The sequence below is a fragment of the Prionailurus viverrinus genome, chromosome F1 (assembly GCF_022837055.1).
Source record: "Prionailurus viverrinus isolate Anna chromosome F1, UM_Priviv_1.0, whole genome shotgun sequence".
NCBI classification, from domain to species: domain Eukaryota; kingdom Metazoa; phylum Chordata; class Mammalia; order Carnivora; family Felidae; genus Prionailurus; species Prionailurus viverrinus.
Genome location: NC_062577.1, coordinates 41,224,844 through 41,246,801, shown reverse-complemented (window position 1 = coordinate 41,246,801; position 21,958 = coordinate 41,224,844). Strand labels below are relative to the sequence as shown.

The window sequence follows — 21,958 nt, the reverse complement described above, 5'->3', positions numbered from 1 at the left end:
TCTTCGCATCTAGAGGAAGGAGGACAGACTATGGATAGTTTCGTTTCTTTGTAAATGACAGTGCTCCAGGCCTTAAATACCAAGCCAAATCTCATGACCTACCAACCGTCCTCCTGGCTCTGAAATCACAGAGAGGAAAACTTTGAGGGGACAGCTATACACAGATTTAGGGGACACAAGTGAAATAACAGGATCGTAATGCATTTTTTAATGGATGGGTGTTTCCCTTTGTCTGCTCCAACTCCTTCCAAAACTTCAAAAATTCCTCTACATCTTGAGGGAGCCACTCAACCCTAGAAGCGTTCTTTGATGAAGAGATAGAAACTTTCCAGAACCACGTTTCTGGGATCCAATCAAGGTAGATCTAACTGAAGACAGGTGAAGTGAGAACCCGGGAACAGCTCTCCACCAGCCCTCCCACTTGGCTGGATTCAGTCTCCATCCCTCTCCATTCCCCCTTCCCCCCTTATAGTCTTAAAGAAGTGATCCAGTGACTTCATAGACTTTTGGCTTGAGAGATGAAAAGTACTCAGATGGAGAAATACTTTGGTGACGTCTAGAACTGTCAGATTGCCCCTTCGTCACAGAGAACACAGTACAGTGGAAGGACAACAGGTGGCTGTAACTAGGACAGGGTGCCACTCGGAAGCAAGAGCAGTTCCAGGGCCCTTCAAAAGTTCCAGATCCCAGTAGTACCCACTGATGTCCCCTATCCCCGGTGCGTGTCCCTCCGGGGGCCCAGGTGGGCGGGGCTCCCTTGACACCTTTCCCGGCCTCGACTGGGGGAGGAGCCGGGGCCGGAGGCCCGGGAGAGCCAATGCGGGACGTCCTGGTCACGCACAGCCGGCGAGCAGGCCAATGGACGCGCGGGGGGGCGTGGCCAGGGCCTCCGGCTCGAAGCGTTTATAACAACTTGGAACGCGGCGACTTGCCGCGCGTTCGGCTGCTGCTGTGAGTTCCCAGCCCTGGTGCGGGACGTGTGCCCCGGGCTCTACCTCTCCCCTCGCAGCACGTTCCCCCTCCGCCCTCGCTCACCATCCGGCCGCCATGGAGCCGTTGGCTTTCCCCCGGCGGCCCGGTCCGGCTCCTTCGGCCGCCACCGCCCCGGCCACCGAGCTTGCCCGGCCCCTGCCCGACAGGCTCATCAAGTCGCCCAAGCCCCAGATGAAGAAGCAGGCAGTGAAGCGGCACCACCACAAGCACAACCTGCGCCACCGCTACGAGTTCCTCGAGACCCTGGGCAAGGGAACCTACGGGAAGGTGAAGAAGGCGCGGGAGAGCTCGGGGCGCTTGGTAAGTGCGGCTCCCTCTCGCGGCGCGGCCGGGCGGGCGGGCTTGGGACTCGTCCGCGGGCGGTGAGGGATGGAGGCTGGGCCAGGGGCTAGTGCCTTCCTCGGGGCGGGGGGATGGCCAGCATTTAGTCTTGGCCATGCTGAGGTTGCGCGCGCGCGCGTGTGTAGTGGGGGCGGGGGCCTGGGGTATCCATTGCAGATATGTCTGCCCGTGATTGTAGGGACAATGGTCGTAGACCTGGGGATCCCAACACTAGCCAGCATTCGATGATTGCCCAGTAAGTGAGGAGGACGGTTGAGGCAGGGTGCCTAGGGATAGTGCCCTGTCTTGAGATGAGAAAACTCCCCAAAGAAGATGAGACTTATGTTGAATTTTACTTGGAGCAGACTGTCCAAAAGAGTGGAATGGGAAGAGGAAGTAGAAGGTGCCAGATCATAGGATGGGTTTAGTAAATGAGTGTGTGGTTGAATGAATGTATGAGGTCCAGTTTCTCAACTCAGTTCTTATAATCCGGCAGCCCAGCATACCGTGGGGTTCTGCGCTGGGGCGGGTGGGAAGTAAGCTTGACACTTCGGTCCTTTCCAGCTCTAAAATCGACTCAGAGTTTCATTAGGATGCGTTTTTTATTCTGGGAAATGTGAAACAAGGCTCTGGTGCAAAGTCTACTGTGCCCCAAGATACCTTTGGGTGAGAGGCCTTTTCAGAAACCTGTCTGGTTAATTTACGAGAGGGGCGGGTATAGGCAATAGAAATAGTAGTAATCTGTGAGACCTTGAGCAACTTATCTCTATACTCAGTTTCCCCTTCTGCGAAAACAAACAAAACCCCACAGCCTCCCTCACAAGTTGCTATTAGAATTGAATGAGATACAGACGTGAATTTAAATTGGTCCTGATACATAGAAACTGCAGTCAGAACTGATACTTATATCCGGAAAGGCAAGCCCTGAAAGGGTAGCAAATTTGCCAAAAGTGAGTTAACAAACTTGCACTTAACATGCATAGGAATCACCTGGAGTGCTTCTTTTAAAATACTTATTCTTTGGTTCCACTTGCAGAGGATTTTATTCCAGAGGTCTAGGACGGGGCCAGATAGCTTGCGTTTCTAGCAAGGTTTTTAGGGCAGGTGATCTAGGGACTGACTGTTTTGCCACCTTCCAATGGGTACTGGGTATGAGACATGGATGTGTGTGTGTTTGTCTGTGTGTCCGTGGTTTACCCTATTGGCTGTGGGAGCAGTCACCTCCCCAGATTGTTTGCTTTTGCAGCCAGTAACTGGTTTGAAATTCAAGAAGTCATTTCATTGGTGAAGGAGACTGGATGCTGGAGAAAGGGAGTGGATTATGGCCTCATCAATAGGACCGAGTATGTTTTTCCTGCTAGGGCCTGGCACTGTCCCCAGTTGCCTGCTGCCAGGTTACAGCTATTGGGCAATCATGTACTTCCTGGCTTTCCTTTTCTCTTTCTCTTTCTATCAAGTGTGAGGGCCCGGTGAGGCTCTAGGCTTGAGACCACTGGGCTCAGGCTTTGTCAGGCGCTCAGCTGGAAAATAGCTGCTCGTAGCCTGTGCCTCTTGTTGAAAGACAGGCTGGGCTTGGGGGACTGGGGTGGCCCAGAAACTGGGAAACTGAGATTGAAGTTGAGATCCCATCAGACTCTTGACCTGGGTCACTGTATGTGCACCTGTGTGTGTGTGTGTGTGTGTGTGTGTGTGTGTGTGTGTGAGAGAGAGAGAGAGAGAGAGAGAGAGAGAGAGAGAGATTGATGTCATTGATTCTGGAATGAGATAAACCAGCTTTCAGTTTTCAAACCTCATTGGCTGAAACAGGGATTCCAGCCCTTATGACATCAGAACAGAGAGAATTCAGAAGGTACTCCCTGGCCTCCCGCAGGGGCCCAAGGTCAGTAGGAACGGGGTCTGCCCTGAACTTCCCTAATCGACAGACCACTTTGTACTTCTACTGGGAATGTGCTCAGGGTCTCCCTCTTCCTTGGAGGAGAGCTGCCTGCTGTGCTAGTGATTTCTCAGTTCTGGAGAGGAGCTGTCTTCCCCACTCCACCCCCATCCCTGCCTCTTCACTGTCCTCCCTTAAGAGAGACTGACCTTGGGGCGCCTGGGTGGCTCAGTCGATTGAGCATCCGACTTTGGCTCAGGTCATGATCTCACAGTTCATGAGTTCGAGCCCCGTGTGGGGCTCTGTGCTGACAGCTCGCGGACCCTGGAGCCTGCTTCGGATTCTGGGTCTCCCTCTCTCTCTACCCCTCCCCCACTCGTGCTCTGTCTCTCTCTCTCTCTCTCTCAAAAGTAAATAAACATTAAAAAGAGAGAGAGAGAGAGACTGACCTGGGGCCTCAGGATCTTCTGTGAGGGAGAAGGACAACCGGAATGGCTCAGTTCATTGAATTGAGGCAATTCAACAGAGGCTGTTGGTGGGGACTGGATTCAGAGGAAAGCCTGCTGGGTGACTCCCATCCCAATATTCTCTCTACCTTTCTAGCATACTTCCCCTTCCCAGCCTACTTAGATGAGATTATCAGGGGCCAGATGGGACCCTCCAGAGGAAGGGGTGGGTGGGCAGGACTAATGGCTACTCCAGGAGGGCATCAAAGGAAAAACAAATATTTGCCCTGGATCTTCTGGTCTCTGACCACATTCCTGGTATCCAAATGACATTTCCTCCTGTGACTCTCCCAGTTCCCCTTACCACCCCTCCCCTCAAAAGAAAAACACCTGCTGTGGGTCCCTGGAATGGTAGAGCCTTTGGGGTGATCTGCATGGCAGTCTTCTCTCCAAGGGGTACCACGAAGAGCATTAGGGGAGTCCAAGTGGATAGCGGTCTGGGACAGAGATGCTTCTGTGTCTTCTATATATTGGACAGCTGCAGGGCGTTTCAAAATGTTTGCAAATGACTGGGCTGGTCTGATTCCTTCATTGACAGTTGGGGAAACTGAGGCCCAGAGAGACGATGGGGTTTGTCCTGTGGCTGGTTAATGGCATGCCGGCGACGCGGGCTCCTGACTTGACCACCCCAGGCCATGGATGGCCAACAAGGAGTCTTGGACTTGGAGTTGCCTGGGGCTGAGCCCGGGCTTCCCTCCGTGTGCTTTGTCATTCCAACAGCTAGCCCGGGCCACCTTTCCCAGAGCTCCAGGCAGTGCTGAGGGTGGGAACAGTCACTGGGAACTAACTCCCACCCCCACACATGCTGACTATGTCGAGGGATCCCGAATGGGTGGACCACTCTACATTCCTGGTTTTTACCTCGTCGGGAAGGCTGGGCAGCTCAGACTCAGACCGTAAGGGCTCCAATTCGGACTCTCTCGCTTCCCAGCTATGTGACCTCTCTGCATCTCCGTCTCCTCATCTGCCAATGAAGGAATCAGACCCTGTAGCGGGGATTATAATAATTCCTGCCTCGTGGAGTTCTCAGAAGATTACATGAGATAATGTATGTAAAATGCTCAGCACGGCAGCTGACACACACACGGTGTCATTATCCCAGCCAGGCTGGCTTTGCTTGGCCCTCCCCTCTCCTGGGATACCCCATCCTGGGTCTGTCCTGCCCTGAGCAAGAGAAGGGGTTGTGCTGAGCTTTCCTAAGCCAAACTACTTTGGTCTTTGCTTTGTTCAGAGTCCTCTCCTTTAGCCCCAGCTCCCAGAGGAAGGCTCTGCCTGGCCGGCTGCCAACAGCCTCTTCTGCGTGACGCTGCCCTCCCAGCTCCTCCTGCACCTCCCTGCTCAGCAGCAGGGAGGGAGGCTCCGGCTGCAGGCGACTCTTGTCCTTGGGCTTTGGCCAAACCACACAAGAGGGCTGAGCAGGGAAGCGCCTTGCCTGGCAACCTGGCAGCGTGGGCAGGAGGGTGGCGAGGAGGGGGCGGGCGCGGCATGGGGTTCAGGGGAGGCGGCTCAGGCTCCCTTCGTTCCTGGAGCCCTTTCCTGCTCCCTGCCTGGTTCTCTGGCAGGCTTGGTGAGATGGTGAGCCCCCCCCAGACCCATCCCCACTCTGCTCAGGCCAGCCCAGCCCGGCCTAACCTCCCCTCCATTATCTAAATAGGTCATCCTCCAGCTCCTTGCCCCACCTCCCGGATGGCAGCTGCTCCGTGCAAGGCCAGAGAGGAGTCGAGGATCTTGGCTCCAACTCCTAGTGATAGCCATGACCGGAGATGCCCAGCTTGCATCCTTTCTCCCGGGACCGGGGACCAGCACCTGCACATCTTCTTTTTCTAAGGCCTTTCAGCCATCCTCTCCTACATCCAGATTATTCCTGATCTGGGTTCCTCCTGCAGGGGAGGCGGTGCTTAACCACCGGAGCCCCAACTCGCATGTCCCCAACTCGCATGTCCCCGGCAGGTCTGTGTGTCTCTAAGTGGGACGGGGCTGCTGGTGGCGCTGCACGGGCCCAAGGCAGGGTGCGAGGCATTCCCTTCTCCAGGGGTGGGAAGCAGAGAGCTAGAGGCAGGGCAGGGCACCTGCAGGGAAATTTTGTCTTCCGAGAAGGCCGCTTCTGCAGGCAACACTTTAATCCCGCCTCGGTGCGTCAGGGAACCTTGGAAGAGTAGTGTGCCTTTTTGGACTTCAGTATTTGCCATTTGCAAAATGGGGTGGGGGGTGGGAAATAAGTCCTGCTCCCTTCGCAATGTGGGCCAGCATCTATAGGACTTTATGCCCAGGCAGATTCACATAGATCTAGCCTAGGGCATCGAAATAAACCCGTTACAACAATCTTTGGCCAGAACCTTCCTGGCATAGTAGCCGGTGACCCATTTCTGAAGAACCTTAGCGGAAAATGCTACAATTTGGGAGGGAGCTTAGAGGTCCTGATGCACCAATTCATGAATGGTTCCTTTCTTTCTGGCCTTTGCACAAACCTTTCTCTCTGCCTATAATGCTCTGTTGCTGCTCCCTACCTTACCACCCCCTGCTCCCCCTGGCTTGGCAAACCCCACTCATCCTTTAAGAGCAAAAACAAAGTTTTCTCCCAGAGATGGTTTTCCCTGTTCCCCCAGGCAAAGAAAACTCTTGTCTGCACTCCCGGAGCCCCTGGGCAGGCAGGGACCTCAACTGTCCTGTTCGTCACACTCGACTGGCATGGATTTAATTACCAGTCCTCCCCTTGGGCTGAGGGCCTTGGTGCAGGGACTATCCATATTTTGTCTACATCTCTAACACCTAGTGTAGCACCAGGCACATAGTAATTCTTAGCAGATGTTTGAGGAATAAATAAATGCCCTTTCAGTTTTCAGATGAGGACATTAAAACTAGCCCCACTAGTTAACCAGCTCATTTAAGTGACTTGTCTTGAGTTGCGTGGTGCCATAGGGACAAATAAGGATCAGATACCTGATCTGGTACTCACTTTTACATTATCACATAATTGTTGCGCCTGGGTTTCCTGCCCCCTCTGAGTAGGGTGGCGACATAACATGTCATCTAAACTCAGGTACTTTGGGAGTAAAAGGGGCTCTATTAATAATTATACCAGGATGAACCGGGATTATCTCCAGCATGTGGCCTGCCTACCTCTGGGTGATCCGTTCAGCAATTGTTACCCTCCTCCTTGGCTCTGGTTTGTTTTAATTCTAGAGAATGGTTGCTCAACCAACTTGCAGATCAGAACAAAGGTCCCTCAAATTAGTCCTTGTAACTGAGACTGACTCTCCACCCACGGAAGAAGGGCAGAAAATCCTATCTGGGCACTGGTCACATCAGTCAGGGATCAGCCCGATGACTTAGCCAGTAACTATTTATTTGTGATTTATGTTCACCAGTAAACAGTTGTTGAACGCTTTCTGGATGCCGAGCTCCTTCTAGGCCTGAGCTGTTGCTGCATTTTCTTTACTATGACAAGCTAGACAGCACATGGCTAGGGGCCTGTCCTGTGGGGCAGGGATAGGTTGGGGAAGAGTGGCCCAGCCCTACCAGGGCAGTGACACATCGCTCTGCTTGGAGGCCTGATGACTTACCTTGTTTCCTTCATAGGAAGTGCTAACCAAGCTGTAGTCTCCTAGGACCTAATGGGGATAACTTGAGGTGGAGGGATGTGGGGGTGTCGCGGGGGTCTTTGACCTGGCCCTCGAGGCCCGAGTGGGCTTGCGGAAGAATGGAACTGTTCACTGAGGATGAACAACTCTGAGTTGGAATCCTAGACTTCCAGAGTTGAAAGAAATGGGTCTTGGGGCTCAACTTCTGTGTTCTCTATCCACTCAGGGATTCCTAACGCTGCTCAGACCCCTTTTTTTTTGGGGGGGGGAACCTCATTTCTTTTAAAAAAGGTTTTTTAATGTTTATTTATTTTTGAGACAATGCAAGAGACGGAGTGAGAGCAGCGGAGGGGCAGACAGAGGGAGACACAGAATCTGAAGCGGGCTCCAGGCTCTGAGCTGTCAGTCCAGAGCCCGACGCGGGGCTCGAACTCACGAACCTTGAGATCATGACCTGAGCCCAAGTCGGATGCTCAACCGACTGAGCCACCCAGGCGCCCCGGGAACCTCATTTCTTTTAGGCTTTATCTTTGTTAGATCTCTCCCCGCCTAAGCCTGTAATGATTTATCTCCTTGTATAGGTTTGTGTGTACCTTTGTAATATGCCTAGTTCTTACACATATGTGCATCCTAAGCTCTCAACTATTTGTTTCATTATCTAGTTGTGTGATTTTTATGTGATTTTTCTTTTACTGTCTATTAACACAATACTTAAGGCCCTTTATCTGAAGAGCTCATACGACTTTTATCTACTGTCTGATTTTTAAAACAAGGAAGTTTAGAAAAGAGCTAGTCCGTAAAATCTCCCCTTCAGGGAGAGAAAAGGGTATGGAGAGAAGGGTGTGCAAGAATGATTCTGCAAGTTGACTCCTCGTAGTTGGAGGAGGATTCAGGCCCTCACCTCCCCATCCCCACCCCTCCGTTCAATTCTCAGCCAGAGATTTTTCTGCTTGGCTCATCAGGGTGGTTTGGAGCAGAAGCGGGGGCGGGTCGCAAAGAAAGGCGCTGAGGTGCAGCCCTGTCCCCCGGCAGCTGCAGCGGGGGGCCTCTCCGGTATCTTGGGGACGAGGCTCCCTGGCGACAGGTCCCTCCTGCTGCCATTGTCCTCCCTGCTCTGCTCCGCGAGGGCACAAGAGCTGGGCCTCCCCTCTTTCAAGGATGCAGCTCCAGGGGAGGAGAGGGGCGGAGGGCACGCCATCCCTGGCCCGTTGCCGGGGTGACCGGGCCTGGCCATTGTGCGCAGCTCCCCTTATGGGATTAAGGCTGTTCCGCATTCTTGTCCGCTAGGCCACTGTCCCTGCGAGCCGGAAGCCATTGTCTGCCTCCAGAGCCCTGTGAAAGGGTGGATTAGAGGCCCCTCCCCTGGAGCTTGGTTTCCTTTTTCTCCCTGTCTCCTTTTGAACCTTGAGGGGAGGCGAACCCTCCCGGGAAATTGAATGGGGAGCAGTTTACCTCGGTCTGTGCCTTCAGATTTTTTCACAACGTGTCCACCTCCCCCCCGAAAAGGAAGTCCTGCATTTACCATTGGTGTCCTGGGACAGGACTTGTCAGGAGCTGACCAGCCCTGTGACAGCCCTCCCGGCCCCTGCCCAGCGCCCCAGCCACCACCACTTCCCCCCCACCCTCCCCAACCACGTTTGGACAGCTCATCTCACAGCTTGAGAGCAGGAACGCACCTCACACTTCTTAGTTCAGCCTGTGTGTCACAGAAAAGAAAACCCAGGCCCGGAGCGGGGGCGGGACTTGCTCCCTTGGGGACAGCGACAAGAGCCCGGAGGAGGTCTCCCCCCCCCCCCCCCCACTCCCCTGGCGCTCCCCAGGCCTGAGCCATCTGCACACACGGAAGGGCCCTTGTCCCTCTCCTCTTTCTGTCCCTGCGGCTGCTGAGTGGAACAGAGCAGGGAAAGGACAGAGACTCCTCAGCGGCTAAGAGTCCTGCTTACCAGCGATGGCATCTGGCACTTCTTTCTCCATTTCCTGTTGCCTCCGCCCTTCCTGAACCCACCGCACTTACCAGCCCGAGGGCTGACTCCTTATATGGTGTTTTCACCTTTGCAGCGGAGATAGCCAAGACCAGAGGACGCTGTCTTGTTTGTTTGTTGCTAGGAAAGGGACATTCCTGCCCTCGACTGAAGGGATGGGTGTTTTTTTGATAATTTTTTTTTTTTTTTTTTGCGGAAAAATATACAGAACATATAATTTGCAGTTCAGTGACCTGTTAGGCACAATGACAGTGTTGTGCAACCATCAGCATTATCCGTTTCCAAAATCTTTTCATCACCCCAGACAGAAGCTTCGGACACATTAAACAATAAGCTCCCGGCCGCCCCCGCCTCTACCCCGACCTCTGCCATCCCCCACCTGGTAATCTCTAGTCTGCTTGCTGTCCTGTGCGCGTGCCTATTCTGGTTGCCTCGTATAAGGAGAATTGAACGTTTGCACTTGTGTGTCTGGCTTCTTTCACTTAGCATTATGGTTTCAAAGTTCATTCGTGCTTATGCCCGTTAGTAACTAATATGACTTTGAACAGGTCATTTCACCTCTCTGGGTACCGGTTTTCTCCACCTATCTATGAGGACGATGAAACTCTGTGCCTGCCTCTCAGGACTGTTGGGAGGGCCAGTGTACTTACTAATGCAACACACACTTATTCAGTGCCTACTGTGTGCCAGGCACGACGCGTGGCCTCAGGGATCCAGTGCTGAGCAAAACCAGTCCCATCGTAATCATGGCGCCGTATGGTAAATTTGCTTTGTAAATCACAAAGCATGGGCCTTACAGATGCAGGCTGTACTTTCCTTGTTCATCTGTGGACTCTGGTTAAGGTCATTGGCCCCTACACCTCCCTGCTGTGTAGACTGCACCCGACCCAGGTTCTCTAGGGAAGGTGCTCTCCAGCCTCTCTGTCACCGGCCCTGGTGAGGGATGGAATGGCTTCCCTGGGTGCACGCTGTGGACTTCTAACAGCGGCAGGTGGCCAGGGGCAGCACTCCCAGAATATCCACGGATGCCTTTATCTGCCAAAACCTTCTCCTCAGTCTCCTGCATTCTCTGTTCCCAGGTGGCCATCAAGTCAATCCGGAAAGACAGAATCAAAGATGAGCAAGACTTGATGCACATTCGGCGAGAGATTGAGATCATGTCATCACTCAACCACCCCCACATCATTGCCATCCACGAAGGTACAGAGGCAGGGCTTTCGAAGCCGTGTGTGTGTGTGTGTGTGTGTGTGTGTGTGTGTGTGTGTGTGTGTAGGAGCAGTCAGAACAGGACACAAAGAAGTGGAAAAGACCCAGACTTTAGAGTTGGACAAAAGGTGGATTTGAAACCCAGCTCTATGACTTTGGGCAACTAATTTAATTAGGCTCTGGGTGGACCTCAGTTCCGAATGTGTAGACCGGGACAGTCCCACCTACATCACAGGGTAGTTGCAAAGATCAAATTAAATGTCACTGTGTATTCAGCTCACGGGAGGAACTCCGTGGACTGTAGGCTTTCTTGTTGTTATTCTTAGGTTTTCCATAATTGAACACTACCTCCCCAACCCAATGAGATCCTTAGCGTCCTGGGGGAGGCTGGAACGAACGGAGAGACCTGCACCTGTCTCGGGTGCGTGGGTGTTATCCTTCACACGTCCCAAGAGCCAGCCTCCTAGAATCTGACCTGGGCTCTGAACCATTCCTGCCATGGGGCCGGCTCCTACCTTTCCTCATCTTTCTTAGCCTCCTCTTGCTCTGACATCAGTGCCGGCTTTCTACTCCATCTGCCCTGCTCCCTGTGACCCAGACAACAAAGTGAGCAAGAGAGAGTGATGAGTAAAAGAGGGGGAGCACCCTCCCACGCACACCTGTCTGCTTCCAGCCTTTACATAATATCGGTTAGATGAGAAACCAGCCATAACAGTAGCAGCGGGAGGGAGGGAGGGAGGAAGGGAAGCCTGCGGCTTTGCCCTCTGTCTGAATATCCCTGGTGGGAAGTAAGACAGAAGTCTCCTCTCTTGGGTTCTGTTCGTGGAAAGACTAAGAGCAGAGCCACCGATATGGCCCCGTGGCCTGAGCCTGTCCCACAGGGATCCCGGGCAAATGGTTGAGAAGGCTAATTGTATCTCTCTGTATTTCCCCCAGGGAAGAGTGGGTAGATGACAGAGTATTGGTTAAGCCAGGTTGAGCTTGGTGATTGGGCAGAGAGAGTGTGTGTATGTGAATTCTCCCCCACACCCATACCTCCAGCTACGTCTGGGAACTGAGTCTTGAAGCTTAGGCTGTGGACTTGCCTGCACCTCAGATTCTGCGATTGTAGGGGTGTCACGGTTACTGTGTGACAGGCAGGCCCCTCCTCCCCATTCGTGCCCTGCCAATCTTCGGGAGATGTGAACCAGGGGAAGGCTCCAGTCTTTGGAATCTAGCTGCTCTCCAGGATGTACTCTGGCTGGCTCTTGACCTCCAGTTTCATGACACAAAGATTGTACGCACCCTTACAGACATATGGAGAACCACAGCAGTAGGATCTCATCTAGGTACCGCCCCCGGCCCCGGGAGATTGGGCCACCATGCGTCAGGTCCACGCACTCACGTGGGAGTGGAAAAAGAGCACAATCCTGCTGGCTCCTGGCCATGTATCCAATAGCCTGGCACCTGGGATCCCTCTTGGGAGAAGCCTGCTCTCTCAGCTCCTTGTCACAGGCTAGACAACAGTGCCTCTGGGGCTGGCTGAGCAAGCCAAACTCCTAGGACTCGTTCGACACAAAGATGCAATGTCACGGACATACATGCTCTGACACATACCCAGCCAAAGGGCCAGTTTGGTGAACCAGTCCTTCCCTACCTTTCCAGGCGGCTAGAGCCAGGGCAAAGCCTGAGTGGCACGTGAGCTTGGGGGAGGCTGATTGCCAGGAAGTCAAAGATGCTGAGGGTAATAGATATCTTATCTCCGCTTTCCATGGTACTGTGTAGTTCACAAGCCACCTTCCTATCCCTTTTTATCCCTCTTTTGATCCTCAAGGCAAACATTATTATGGGAATTATTTTCAAGTTTATGCACGAGGATACTGATCGTAACTATGACAGTAGGTACGATTTCTCGAGTGCTTGTTTCTATATCAGACCCTACGCCCGCCTGCTCAGCCAGCCCCAGAGCTATCACTGACTTTCATCTATTTCTTACCCAGTCCTGTGAGGTTGCCATTATATCCCACTCTTCAGATGAGGAAATTGAGGCACCCTGGTTGAAAAACTGGCCAAAGTCACCCCGCTAATAAGCGATGGGGCCAGGATTCAAACCCCAAACCTGTATTCTTACTGATGTATCTGGAAGAGATTTGCCCGTGGTCATAAGGCCAAACAGTACCAGATTTTGAGGCAGAGAACCTGACTTTTCATTCTCATCCATTGATTCCTGCCTTCCTGGGAAATTTGCAGGGTAGTTTTAAGATTCCTCCAAAGCCTGAACTTCCCAAGAGAAGGAGGCTAAGCCAGTTCCCTTGGCCTTACCTCGTGGTTCCTGGAAGATGGTGGGAGCTTTAGAGGCCCCTTTTCCTGCTCTTACCTGCCACTGTCCCGTCCCGTTGGCAGACATCCCTGGACAAAGGTCCTGTCTGGTTTGGGGCCAGGGAGGCGTGTGTGACCCCCCACCCCTCCAGTGGGGAACAGTGTACTCTGGAGGGACCTCACGTTCCTGCCTTGCTCTGCCCCAGTGTTTGAGAACAGCAGCAAGATTGTGATCGTCATGGAGTATGCCAGCCGGGGCGACCTGTACGACTACATCAGTGAGCGGCAGCGGCTCAGCGAGCAGGACGCCCGCCATTTCTTCCGGCAGATCGTCTCGGCCGTGCACTATTGCCACCAGGTGAGCGACCTCCTGCCGGTTCTCCAGGGCTGGTTTGAGCCAGAGAGATTCCATGACCCCTCCAGGATCCCGCAGGGAGACAGAAACAGAGGCAAAATTCCATCTGGACTCTGGGCCTCGGGGATGTTGGCGTCTCTGGCTGACTCCCTCGGGAGTGGAGGGGCCTGTGTCTGTTGCGCTGTGTTCCAGTGAGATGGGTATCCCTCGCCTGCCTGTGCTCCCCCAACTTGGCCCCCTTTGTGTTTACCTCACTTTCCAGGCGAGGCCTTCGTGTCGTCCTGTCCCTCCGTGGCGACCTCTCCCTGACCATCCTCTCTGCCCTTTCTCTTTCAGAATGGGGTTGTCCACCGTGATCTCAAGCTGGAGAATATCCTCTTAGACGCCAATGGAAATATTAAGGTGAGCCCCGCTACTTGTTTCCAGCAGCTTCCCTGCCCCACCACAGCCTTTCTGCCGAGTGTTTATCTCCAAGTGCTTAGGGGACTCCAGAAGGAGTTGAGCAAAGCTGAGACTTAGATGTTGGTAGCAGTAGAGAACTCAGCCGTCATCCTTTCCAGTACCTCTTTTTGTGGATGAAAAACTGAGGCCTCAAGATAAGCGGTGACTTACTCAAGATCCCATGGCAAGGGAGTGGCTGAGCCTGGGCTAGAACCAAAGTCTTCTGACTCCTCAGCCAGTGCTCTTGACGTCCATAAGGCTAACTGGAGTCGAGATCCAGGATCAGCCTTTGCACATAACCTTGGGACTGGCAGGGAGAGAGGGTCACAGCCCGAGTTCTCCCCACCTGCCTGCACGCACACACATGTGCACATGCACACGCACATTAATCTGTCGCAGCTGGGTAGCCCTTTGGTACTTTTCTCCATAGACCACGCATCCCGGCACCAGCTTTCTGCCCCCTGCAGCTTCTGAATTCCCGTGCCTGAGTGGTTAAGCTTAGGTCTGAGAGGTTCACGCTGATGAGATAAGCTCAGCTCTCGGGGCTAGAAGGGAGAAATGGCAAGGGCTGACCCCTGCAGGTACCTGGGAGGGCTTTGATCCTGCACTCGGACACTCCTCAGAATCTTCCTGAACCCAGGACACAGTCCCTTCCCTTCCGTGACCCTTGAACTCATGCCCTGAAGCACCCTGGCACTGAGTTCATTCCCCTTACCCAGCCAATTCCTGGAGCCGGGTGGGGCTTTCTTTGATGCTAAGCAGGGGGAGGGGAGCCAGAGCCAGTAAACTCACGTAACCAGACAGGCACGAACCTTCCCATCTGTACCAATCATCTGCGTCTTTATGGGCTTCAAATGGTAACTGCTCGATAAGAGGCCAATAAAACTATAAATGAAGGAACCAGAGCTTCATAAACAGCCCCTCCCCACCCTGGGCACACATGACCCTCTGCTGGGGGTGAAGAGGCCAGGAGAAGCAGGGCATTGGCCTCTGCTTGTATCTGAGGACAGTTAGGGGAAAGGGTCTCCCAGGGAAGTGAGAAGACGGGCTTGGGGCCTCTCAAGCCCGCAGTATCAGATGGCTCAGGGAGTCCTGGGAGAAGATTCCTTTTCCTGAGCTCTGACCACAGCTCTGATCTTTGTTCTGACTTCGCTCTTGCTTCTTAGCTCTACTGGGCTGACCCCAGGCTCCTGCCACTATGTTCCCGCCCGGATCTGGGCAGAGATGAGCCCTCTGTTAGGAAGGGCAGGCCAGGCCTCACGTGGTAGTCACTGATGGGGCTGGCTTGCTTCCGAGGGCCATGGCGTTGGCATGAGAAGTTGATTCTCTCCGTACATCTGGTAGACCCTTCCTTCAGTTAGTAGTTGTCTGTTGAGTCCCATCCATGGGTCACACCTGTGCGAAGAGCTGCAGGAGGGGGAGGGGCAGAAGGAGGTGAGCACGGGGGACATACTGACAGGACAGTATGAGGAGGAAGACTGATGAGCAGGGACTACAGCCGGCCATTGGGCTTTGTGCGAAAAGGAAGTGTCAGGGGAGGTGGGCTTGCCGGGTCAGGAGGATGTCTATAGGCAGGAGAGTGCATCCCTGGAGTGGGGTACAGCATGAGCAAAGGGGGCCTGGGGAACACTGAGGACCCTGGAGACCCCACACACCTAGGCATTCCTCATGGACATGACCTCCACAAGGCTGTCTCGTGCAGGGCCTGAGCTGTGCTCAGGGGGCAGGGGGCAGGGGGCATGGGCACGCTTTCCTCCTGCGAGGGCCGGGGTTTCCCTGGGATCGGGAGAAGGGCAGGCTAAGAGCTGCAGAACAATCCAGGCCTTGGTATGACCCCCACCTGTGTTTGACCCAACCCTACAGATTGCAGACTTTGGGCTCTCCAACCTCTACCGCCAGGGCGAGTTCCTGCAGACGTTCTGTGGGAGCCCCCTGTACGCCTCACCTGAGATCGTCAACGGGAAACCCTACACGGGCCCAGAGGTGAGTCTCTACTCTCCACCCACGGCCTGCCTCGGCACCCCCTGTGGCTCTAGATCCCCTGAGAGGGGTGGGCTAGCTTTCCAGCTTCTTCCCTCCTTCCAGAGCCCAAAGCTCAGCCCCCTACCCTTCAGTGACTTGCCAGGTCCTCACAAGAGCAGTAAAGCTGGGACAAGAACTTATGTCTCCTGACCCCTGGTCTGGTTCTGTGCCCCCTCACCCTCCGGGTTCCCGTTCTCTTTCCTGGCACCCACCCAGACTCCCTGGAGAGGCGGGTGCTCTCACAACCACCCCATCCTAGCCCAGAAGGGTGACCTCACCACTGCTCTGGTCTGTGGCTGCCCCTCCCAAGGGCAGGCAGTTGACCACACCTTTCCTCACGAACCTCAGTCCCTTCTACAGTGTCACCAGCTTTGCTCCTGGGTACTACTAGGAGGTGGTCCTCAGGTGCCCCAGCCCCTGAGTTCTCCAACGTGTACCCCTTTCTTCTCTGGTGTCGCCACAAGCCCACCAGCCTGGGGCATGCGGGCATCCTTGCTGACACTCTCCCTGTCTCTCGCCCGCCCTCCCTCAGGTGGACAGCTGGTCCTTGGGTGTCCTTCTGTACATCCTGGTCCATGGCACCATGCCCTTTGATGGGCAGGACCATAAGACGCTGGTGAAACAGATCAGCAATGGGTCGTACAGGGAACCGCTTAAACCCTCTGGTGAGTGAGAGGCGTGGGTGTTCTCATCCAGGCCCCGTGTGTCCTTCCCTAGCTCCTGAGGCAGGAACCAAGTGGGGGCAGGGAAGTAAAGAAGATGACCCACTGTCGATGGGGGTAGCTCCTCACCACCCCCTCCTGCTGTCGTCTCTCTGCCTCCAGGGTCTGTGACCTCCGAGAAGGAAGGGGTATCTCTTCTCTCCTTTGTGAGATGCTATATCCTATTTGGGAAGGGCTTCTGGTGGTTGAACTTGGACCGTCTTTGCTGCAGTTTCCTCATTTCCACCTGCTTGAGTCCTCATCCTTGGAAGTCTCTTTGTCCTTTCACACCCAGTGGAGAAGGCAGGAAGCAGGGTGTGAGAACCTTGGTTTCCTCTTGAGCACAGTCTCTACCCTCAGGGTCGCATTCAGCCAAGAGAAGGAGAATACACTAACGTACAACAAGGCTAAAGAAGGGGCCAGGGGGCGCCTGGGTGGCTCAGTCAGTTAAGCTTCCGACTTCGGCTCAGGTCATGATCTCACGGTCTGTGAGTTCGAGCCCCGCGTCGGGCTCTGTGCTGACAGCTCAGAGCCTGGAGCCTGCTTTGGATTCTGAGTCTCCCTCTCTCTCTGTCCCTCCCCTGCTCACACACACACACACACACACACACACACACACTGTCTCTCTCAAAAATAAATAAACATTAAAAAAAATTTTTTTTAAGAAGGGGCCGGGGTCCTGGGGGGTCGAGGGATGGAAGAAGAAATGGGCAGAGTCAACCCCTGAGAGCTGGAGGCTGTGGGGAGCCACGTGGGCTGTGGCGTGTACGGAGCCCAGGTGGGAGTGCACATATCTGATACAGGACTGAGAAGCCTTAGCCCAAATGGGGGTAACCAGTGAGAGGGGCCGCGGGGTGCCCGTTCTCGTGGCTGCCAGCCTGAAGCCCCTGTCTCTTGCCTTCCAGATGCCTGTGGCCTGATCCGGTGGTTGTTGATGGTGAACCCCACCCGCCGAGCCACCCTGGAGGATGTGGCCAGTCACTGGTGGGTCAACTGGGGCTATGCCACCCGCGTGGGGGAGCAGGAGGCTCTGCACGAGGGCGGGCACCCTGGCAGCGACTCTGGCCGGGCCTCCATGGCTGACTGGCTGCGGCGGTCCTCTCGCCCGCTCCTGGAGAATGGGGCCAAGGTCTGCAGCTTCTTCAAGCAGCACGCGCCTGGAGGCGGGAGCATCGCCCCAGGCCTGGAGCGCCAGCATTCGCTCAAGAAGTCCCGCAAAGAGAACGACATGGCCCAGTCTCGCCAGGGGGACCTGGCTGATGATCCCTCTCTCCGCCCCGGCAGGGGCAACCTCAAGCTGCCGAAGGGCATTCTCAAGAAGAAGGCACCAACCTTGTCAGAAGGGGCAAGGGCAGACCCCGAGCCCAGCCTGGCCCCTGCGAGCCCAGGGCAGGCTGCCCCCCTGCTCCCCAAGAAGGGCATCCTCAAGAAGTCTCGGCAGCGGGAATCTGGCTACTACTCCTCTCCGGAACCCAGTGAATCTGGGGAGCTCCTGGACGCCGGCGATGTGTTTGTGAGTGGGGACTCTGAGGAGCAGAAGCCCCCCCAGGCCTCAGGGCTGCCCCTGCATCGCAAAGGCATCCTCAAACACAATGGCAAGTTCTCCCGCACAGCCCTGGAGCTCCCAACCCCCTCCACCTTCGGCTCCTTGGATGAACTGGCCTCCCCTCACCCTCTGGCCCGGGCCAGCCGCCCCTCCGGGGCTATGAGTGAGGACAGCATCCTGTCCTCTGAGTCATTTGACCAGCTGGACTTGCCTGAACGGCTCCCCGAGCCCCTGCTGCGGGGCTGTGTGTCTGTGGACAACCTCATGGGGCTTGAGGAGCCCCCCGCAGAGGGCCCTGGAAGCAGAGGCCTGAGGCGCTGGTGGCAGGACCCCCTGGGGGATAGCTGCTTTTCCCTGACCGACTGCCAGGAGGTGACAGAGGCCTACCGACAGGCACTGGGGGTCTGCTCAAAGCTCAGCTGAGGGGGGGGGGGGGGGCGCCGCCCCATCCTGGGTAGGCTCTAAAATGCAGCTGCACCCTGAGGGGAGACCACCACCGCCCCTGCCTCCTAAGACTAGTATCCCGGCCAGGAAGGCTGAGGTGGTTTGCACTTGAGCCCTAGAGAGGGCGGGACGGGAAGTGGGCAAGTCAAGTGCATTGAGGGTTCCAAGTCTTTGGCCCTGTGGAGCAGAGAAGAGAGTAGAGGGGAAGGCCTGTGGCCGAGAGTCCGGGTTGCCCGCTTCTGGTTCACACAGTAGGGCCACAGACACCAGGAAAGAACACTCTCTCAGTGCCAGTCTCCTTTCTTGCAGTAAGTTTTGTGCGTGGTGACTTCCTGCTAAGGTGGGGATGGAAACTCCTCAGATACAGGTCCCATCCCCATCAACCACTAAAACTGGAATGTGGCGCCCCCGCAATGTGCCTGGGGCGTCCTGGGAACGGTCTCCTGCCGTGTACCCTTCCTTATTTATCTCAACAGTAAGAGAACCCAACCTTTATCTCCTCGAAGGTTTTCTCCTCTTTCCCGTCCTCCAAACCCGGCCCAAGCCTCCTGGAGTCGCTGCTAGGGATCTAAAAGACTCAAAAAGGCTCAGGCTGCTGCTATCGGACTTCATCTCAAGGGGCCCAGATTCCTCTGGACCCCACCTTGGACCTCGAAGACTCTGAACCTCTCTGGCCTCCAAGCTGCTCCCGCTACTGAGAATGGAGTGTCTATTGCTCTGGGCTTTCCCGACCCTGGGATGCCCTTATTTATTTTTATGTGTTCAGCCCTGTGTTTTTAAAAAAGTGAATCTAGCTCTTTTCAATAATGTGAATACTATGTTCTGGGGAAGTCCACTGTGATGCCTAAGTTTTGTGAACAGGGAGATATTTTTGCAGTGATTCCCTACTGATCATGGGGGGAGGGGATCAATCACATGTCCCACTGCACTGTCCGGGAGGGGGTCTCTGGCTCCCTCCCACCATGCCCTGATTCTGTCTACCTGATGGTCCCTCTTCCCTTCCACTGTGGCTAGAAAGAACCCCTGCATTAAAACCAGAACCGTGGTTGGAAGATAGCCTCTGTTGTTCTGTGTGGGCAGGTGGGGTGCAGGCCTTCGAGCCTTCTCTTAACCCACATTTCTCCTGGGCTGTCATAGGCGGGAACTGGGGCACCTGCTTAAAAAAAAGCAAAACACAGGGGTGCCTGGGTGGCTCAGTCGGTTGAGCGTCCGACTTCTAACCGGCTTCGGCTCAGGTCATGATCTCACGGTTCGGTTCGTGGAATCGAACCCCGAGTCGGACTCTGTGCTGACAACCTGGAGCCTGGAGCCTGCTTCGTATTCTGCGTCTCCCTCTCTCTCTTTTCTTCCCCTGTTCTCACTGTCTCTCTCTCAAAAATAAATAATTTTTTTTTTTAATTAAAAAAAGAAAAAGGAAAGCAACACGCAACAACAAAGCCCAGCTCTTAGTTCCAAAAGGCTCCCGTGCCGCGGCCGTCCGGGGTTCTAGCCTGTGGAGCACACAGATGGGAGAGCCCTGGACGGAGGTTCCCACTTTGCCCTTCCTCTTCGACTTCAGCCCTAAGGGAAGGGCTGAGTCTGCTGCATCATACACCCTGCTCCCAGCCACCTCTGTCCCCCGCCCCAAGCTTAAAGACCACCCCTCTGCCTTTATTCTCTCCCTCCAGAGAAACCCCCTTCCCTCCAGTGCTGCGCGGCTGCTACCCCTCTGGCCCCCACCGCCAGACTCCGCCGGGACATAAAGAATGCTTGGAATGCCCCCCTCGTAGGCCAGCCCTCTCGGCCCCCTGCGGAGCATTCCCCAAACGCCAGCTCCATTGAGAAACTCCCGGGCTCAGCGGGCCGGGATGAAAGGGAGGATAAGGACAAAGTGCAGGCCGGCAGCCGGCTGGCTCCGGCTCAGGCGGGCTCCCTCCCCCCTGCCCAAGCTGCAGCTGGCATTCGCTGCTCCCGACACCCCCCTCCCCCGAACATCCCCAGTCCTGGCCAGCTGCATGGCACACCTGTCCTGTTGGGGTAGAGCATCTGGACCTTAGTGTCTCCTCTTTGCATCCGGTGGGGGGGCAGGCACAGTCACTGGGTCTGGGCCAGAAGCGGGAGGAGGCAAGGCAATGACCGGGTCAAGATGCGAGAGCAAACAAGAAGGTGCATAGGCTTACAACGGGGGTGTTTCGGTCTGGCACCCCGGAGGTCCTACCGAGTGCTGGGGCTCTGGGCGAGACCCTGGGTGACGCTGGCAAAATAGGGAGCGTCTTTCCCCCTCAAGAAGCATGGAGTTCAGGGGCGCCTGGGTGGCGCAGTCGGTTAAGCGTCCGACTTCAGCCAGGTCACGATCTCGCGGTCCGTGAGTTCGAGCCCCGCGTCAGGCTCTGGGCTGATGGCTCGGAGCCTGGAGCCTGTTTCCGATTCTGTCTCCCTCTCTCTCTGCCCCTCCCCCGTTCATGCTCTGTCTCTCTCTGTCCCAAAATAAATAAAAAACGTTGAAAAAAAAAAAAAGAAGCATGGAGTTCAGCTATGGAGTTGGCTGTGCTCACTTATTCATTCAATTCTGGAATCCAGCCCTATTGTGTGCTAAGCTCTGTGGAGGACAGAACTGCTGTGTCCCTGGTGCCACACTTAAGATCCCAGCCTCAAGGAGGTTGCCGACTGGCCAGCAAGCTGGCATGCATAAAAATACACAAAATTCAGCAGAAAAATTGTTGTCAGTGCAGCTAAGGTCGAAACGGAGTTTGGATGACGGAAGGGAATTGCAATTAAGAGATAATTGCGCTACTGTTTATTAAGGACATATATATCAAGCACTTTATGTCTGTTACTTGATGCTCGCGATGGCCTCGTTAACTCAGTGCAAGTTTTATCATTCTCATGTACAGAAGAAATTGAGACTTGAAAACACGAAGTGACTCGCCTAGCTAGCAAGTGGGAACACCAGAACCCAAATCCAGATCTGCGGGAAGCCAAATCTTAGCGGGGCTGGGGGGCTCATCGAACCTGGATCGGGCTGGGAGGGAGACAGGCGGTGAATGGAACTACAGATACCTATTGAGCGTCTGTTATATGCCAGGCTCTTTTCCAGGCACAAGGAATCTGGCCTTCCCCTCACCTCCACAAGCCCCAAAAGGGAACTGAGAAACAAGGGGGTGAGTGGGAGTGGGGAGAAGCTGAAGTTGGGGGACAGGATGGGAAGGGAGAGGGGAGGCCACAGAGGACGGAAGGCAGGAATGTGGGGGAGGGAGAGGCCACAGCGCCTGCAGCCATGTCCTATCAGCATATCTGGGAAGGGGGGTGGGGTGCCTAGAATTTCTGGGAAGGAGAGGGAACCCAGAGGTGGTTGGTCCTGAGGTCTTTGTCCTCCTTGGGGTCCGTTTGCTCAACCTCTTCTAAGTAGGCACGGTAGGCAGGAGAGAGAGTGGATACGGGGGAGGCCCGCTGGGGAAGAATCTAGGTGGGAGAGAAGGTCTGTTACCACAGCCCCAGAGAGATCAGACTCTGGGCTGCAGATTCCCATGCTGCAGGGCCCTTCTCCTCACCTACCAGGCAGCTTCGTATCAAAAACATTCCAGAAAGCAGGCTCGGAGAGATGACGCTGGGCCCCTGGGGCAGAAGGCTGGAGCCCTAGGAATATTTAGTGCCACATCAGCGCTTCCGGAATGTGAATAACTCAGACAACGGACTGGGGAAGGGGGGGG

At 54.9% G+C, this 21,958-nt stretch overlaps 1 protein-coding gene across 4 annotated transcripts; it reads left to right on the top strand.

Moving 5' to 3' along the window:
- The first annotated feature begins 907 nt into the window (after window positions 1–907).
- On the top strand, window positions 908–19,321 carry NUAK2 (NUAK family kinase 2). Of its 4 annotated transcripts, none has more exons than XM_047841606.1 (8): window positions 908–1,293; window positions 10,336–10,456; window positions 12,967–13,118; window positions 13,452–13,517; window positions 15,420–15,539; window positions 16,111–16,243; window positions 17,185–17,874; window positions 18,776–19,321. In XM_047841606.1, the coding sequence occupies exons 1-8, from the start codon at window positions 1,048–1,050 to the stop codon at window positions 18,931–18,933; spliced, it is 1,686 nt and encodes a 561-aa protein (XP_047697562.1). In that variant the 5' UTR covers window positions 908–1,047; the 3' UTR covers window positions 18,934–19,321. The 4 variants fall into 4 exon arrangements, with proteins under 4 accessions (XP_047697562.1, XP_047697559.1, XP_047697560.1 ...); XM_047841603.1 differs by having other exon boundaries at window positions 17,185–18,197; XM_047841607.1 differs by lacking the exon at window positions 908–1,293 and adding an exon at window positions 4,614–4,741 and having other exon boundaries at window positions 17,185–18,197.
- Window positions 19,322–21,958: the final 2,637 nt, after the last annotated feature.

Bases quoted from the DNA above. Each gene is read 5' to 3' on its own strand.
- NUAK2 (XM_047841603.1), top strand. From the start codon at position 1,048: ATGGAGCCGTTGGCTTTCCCCCGGCGGCCCGGTCCGGCTCCTTCGGCC. The intron at 10,457-12,966 runs GTACAGAGGCAG...GCTCTGCCCCAG, and splicing joins CATCATTGCCATCCACGAAG to TGTTTGAGAACAGCAGCAAG. The intron at 13,119-13,451 runs GTGAGCGACCTC...TTTCTCTTTCAG, and splicing joins CCGTGCACTATTGCCACCAG to AATGGGGTTGTCCACCGTGA.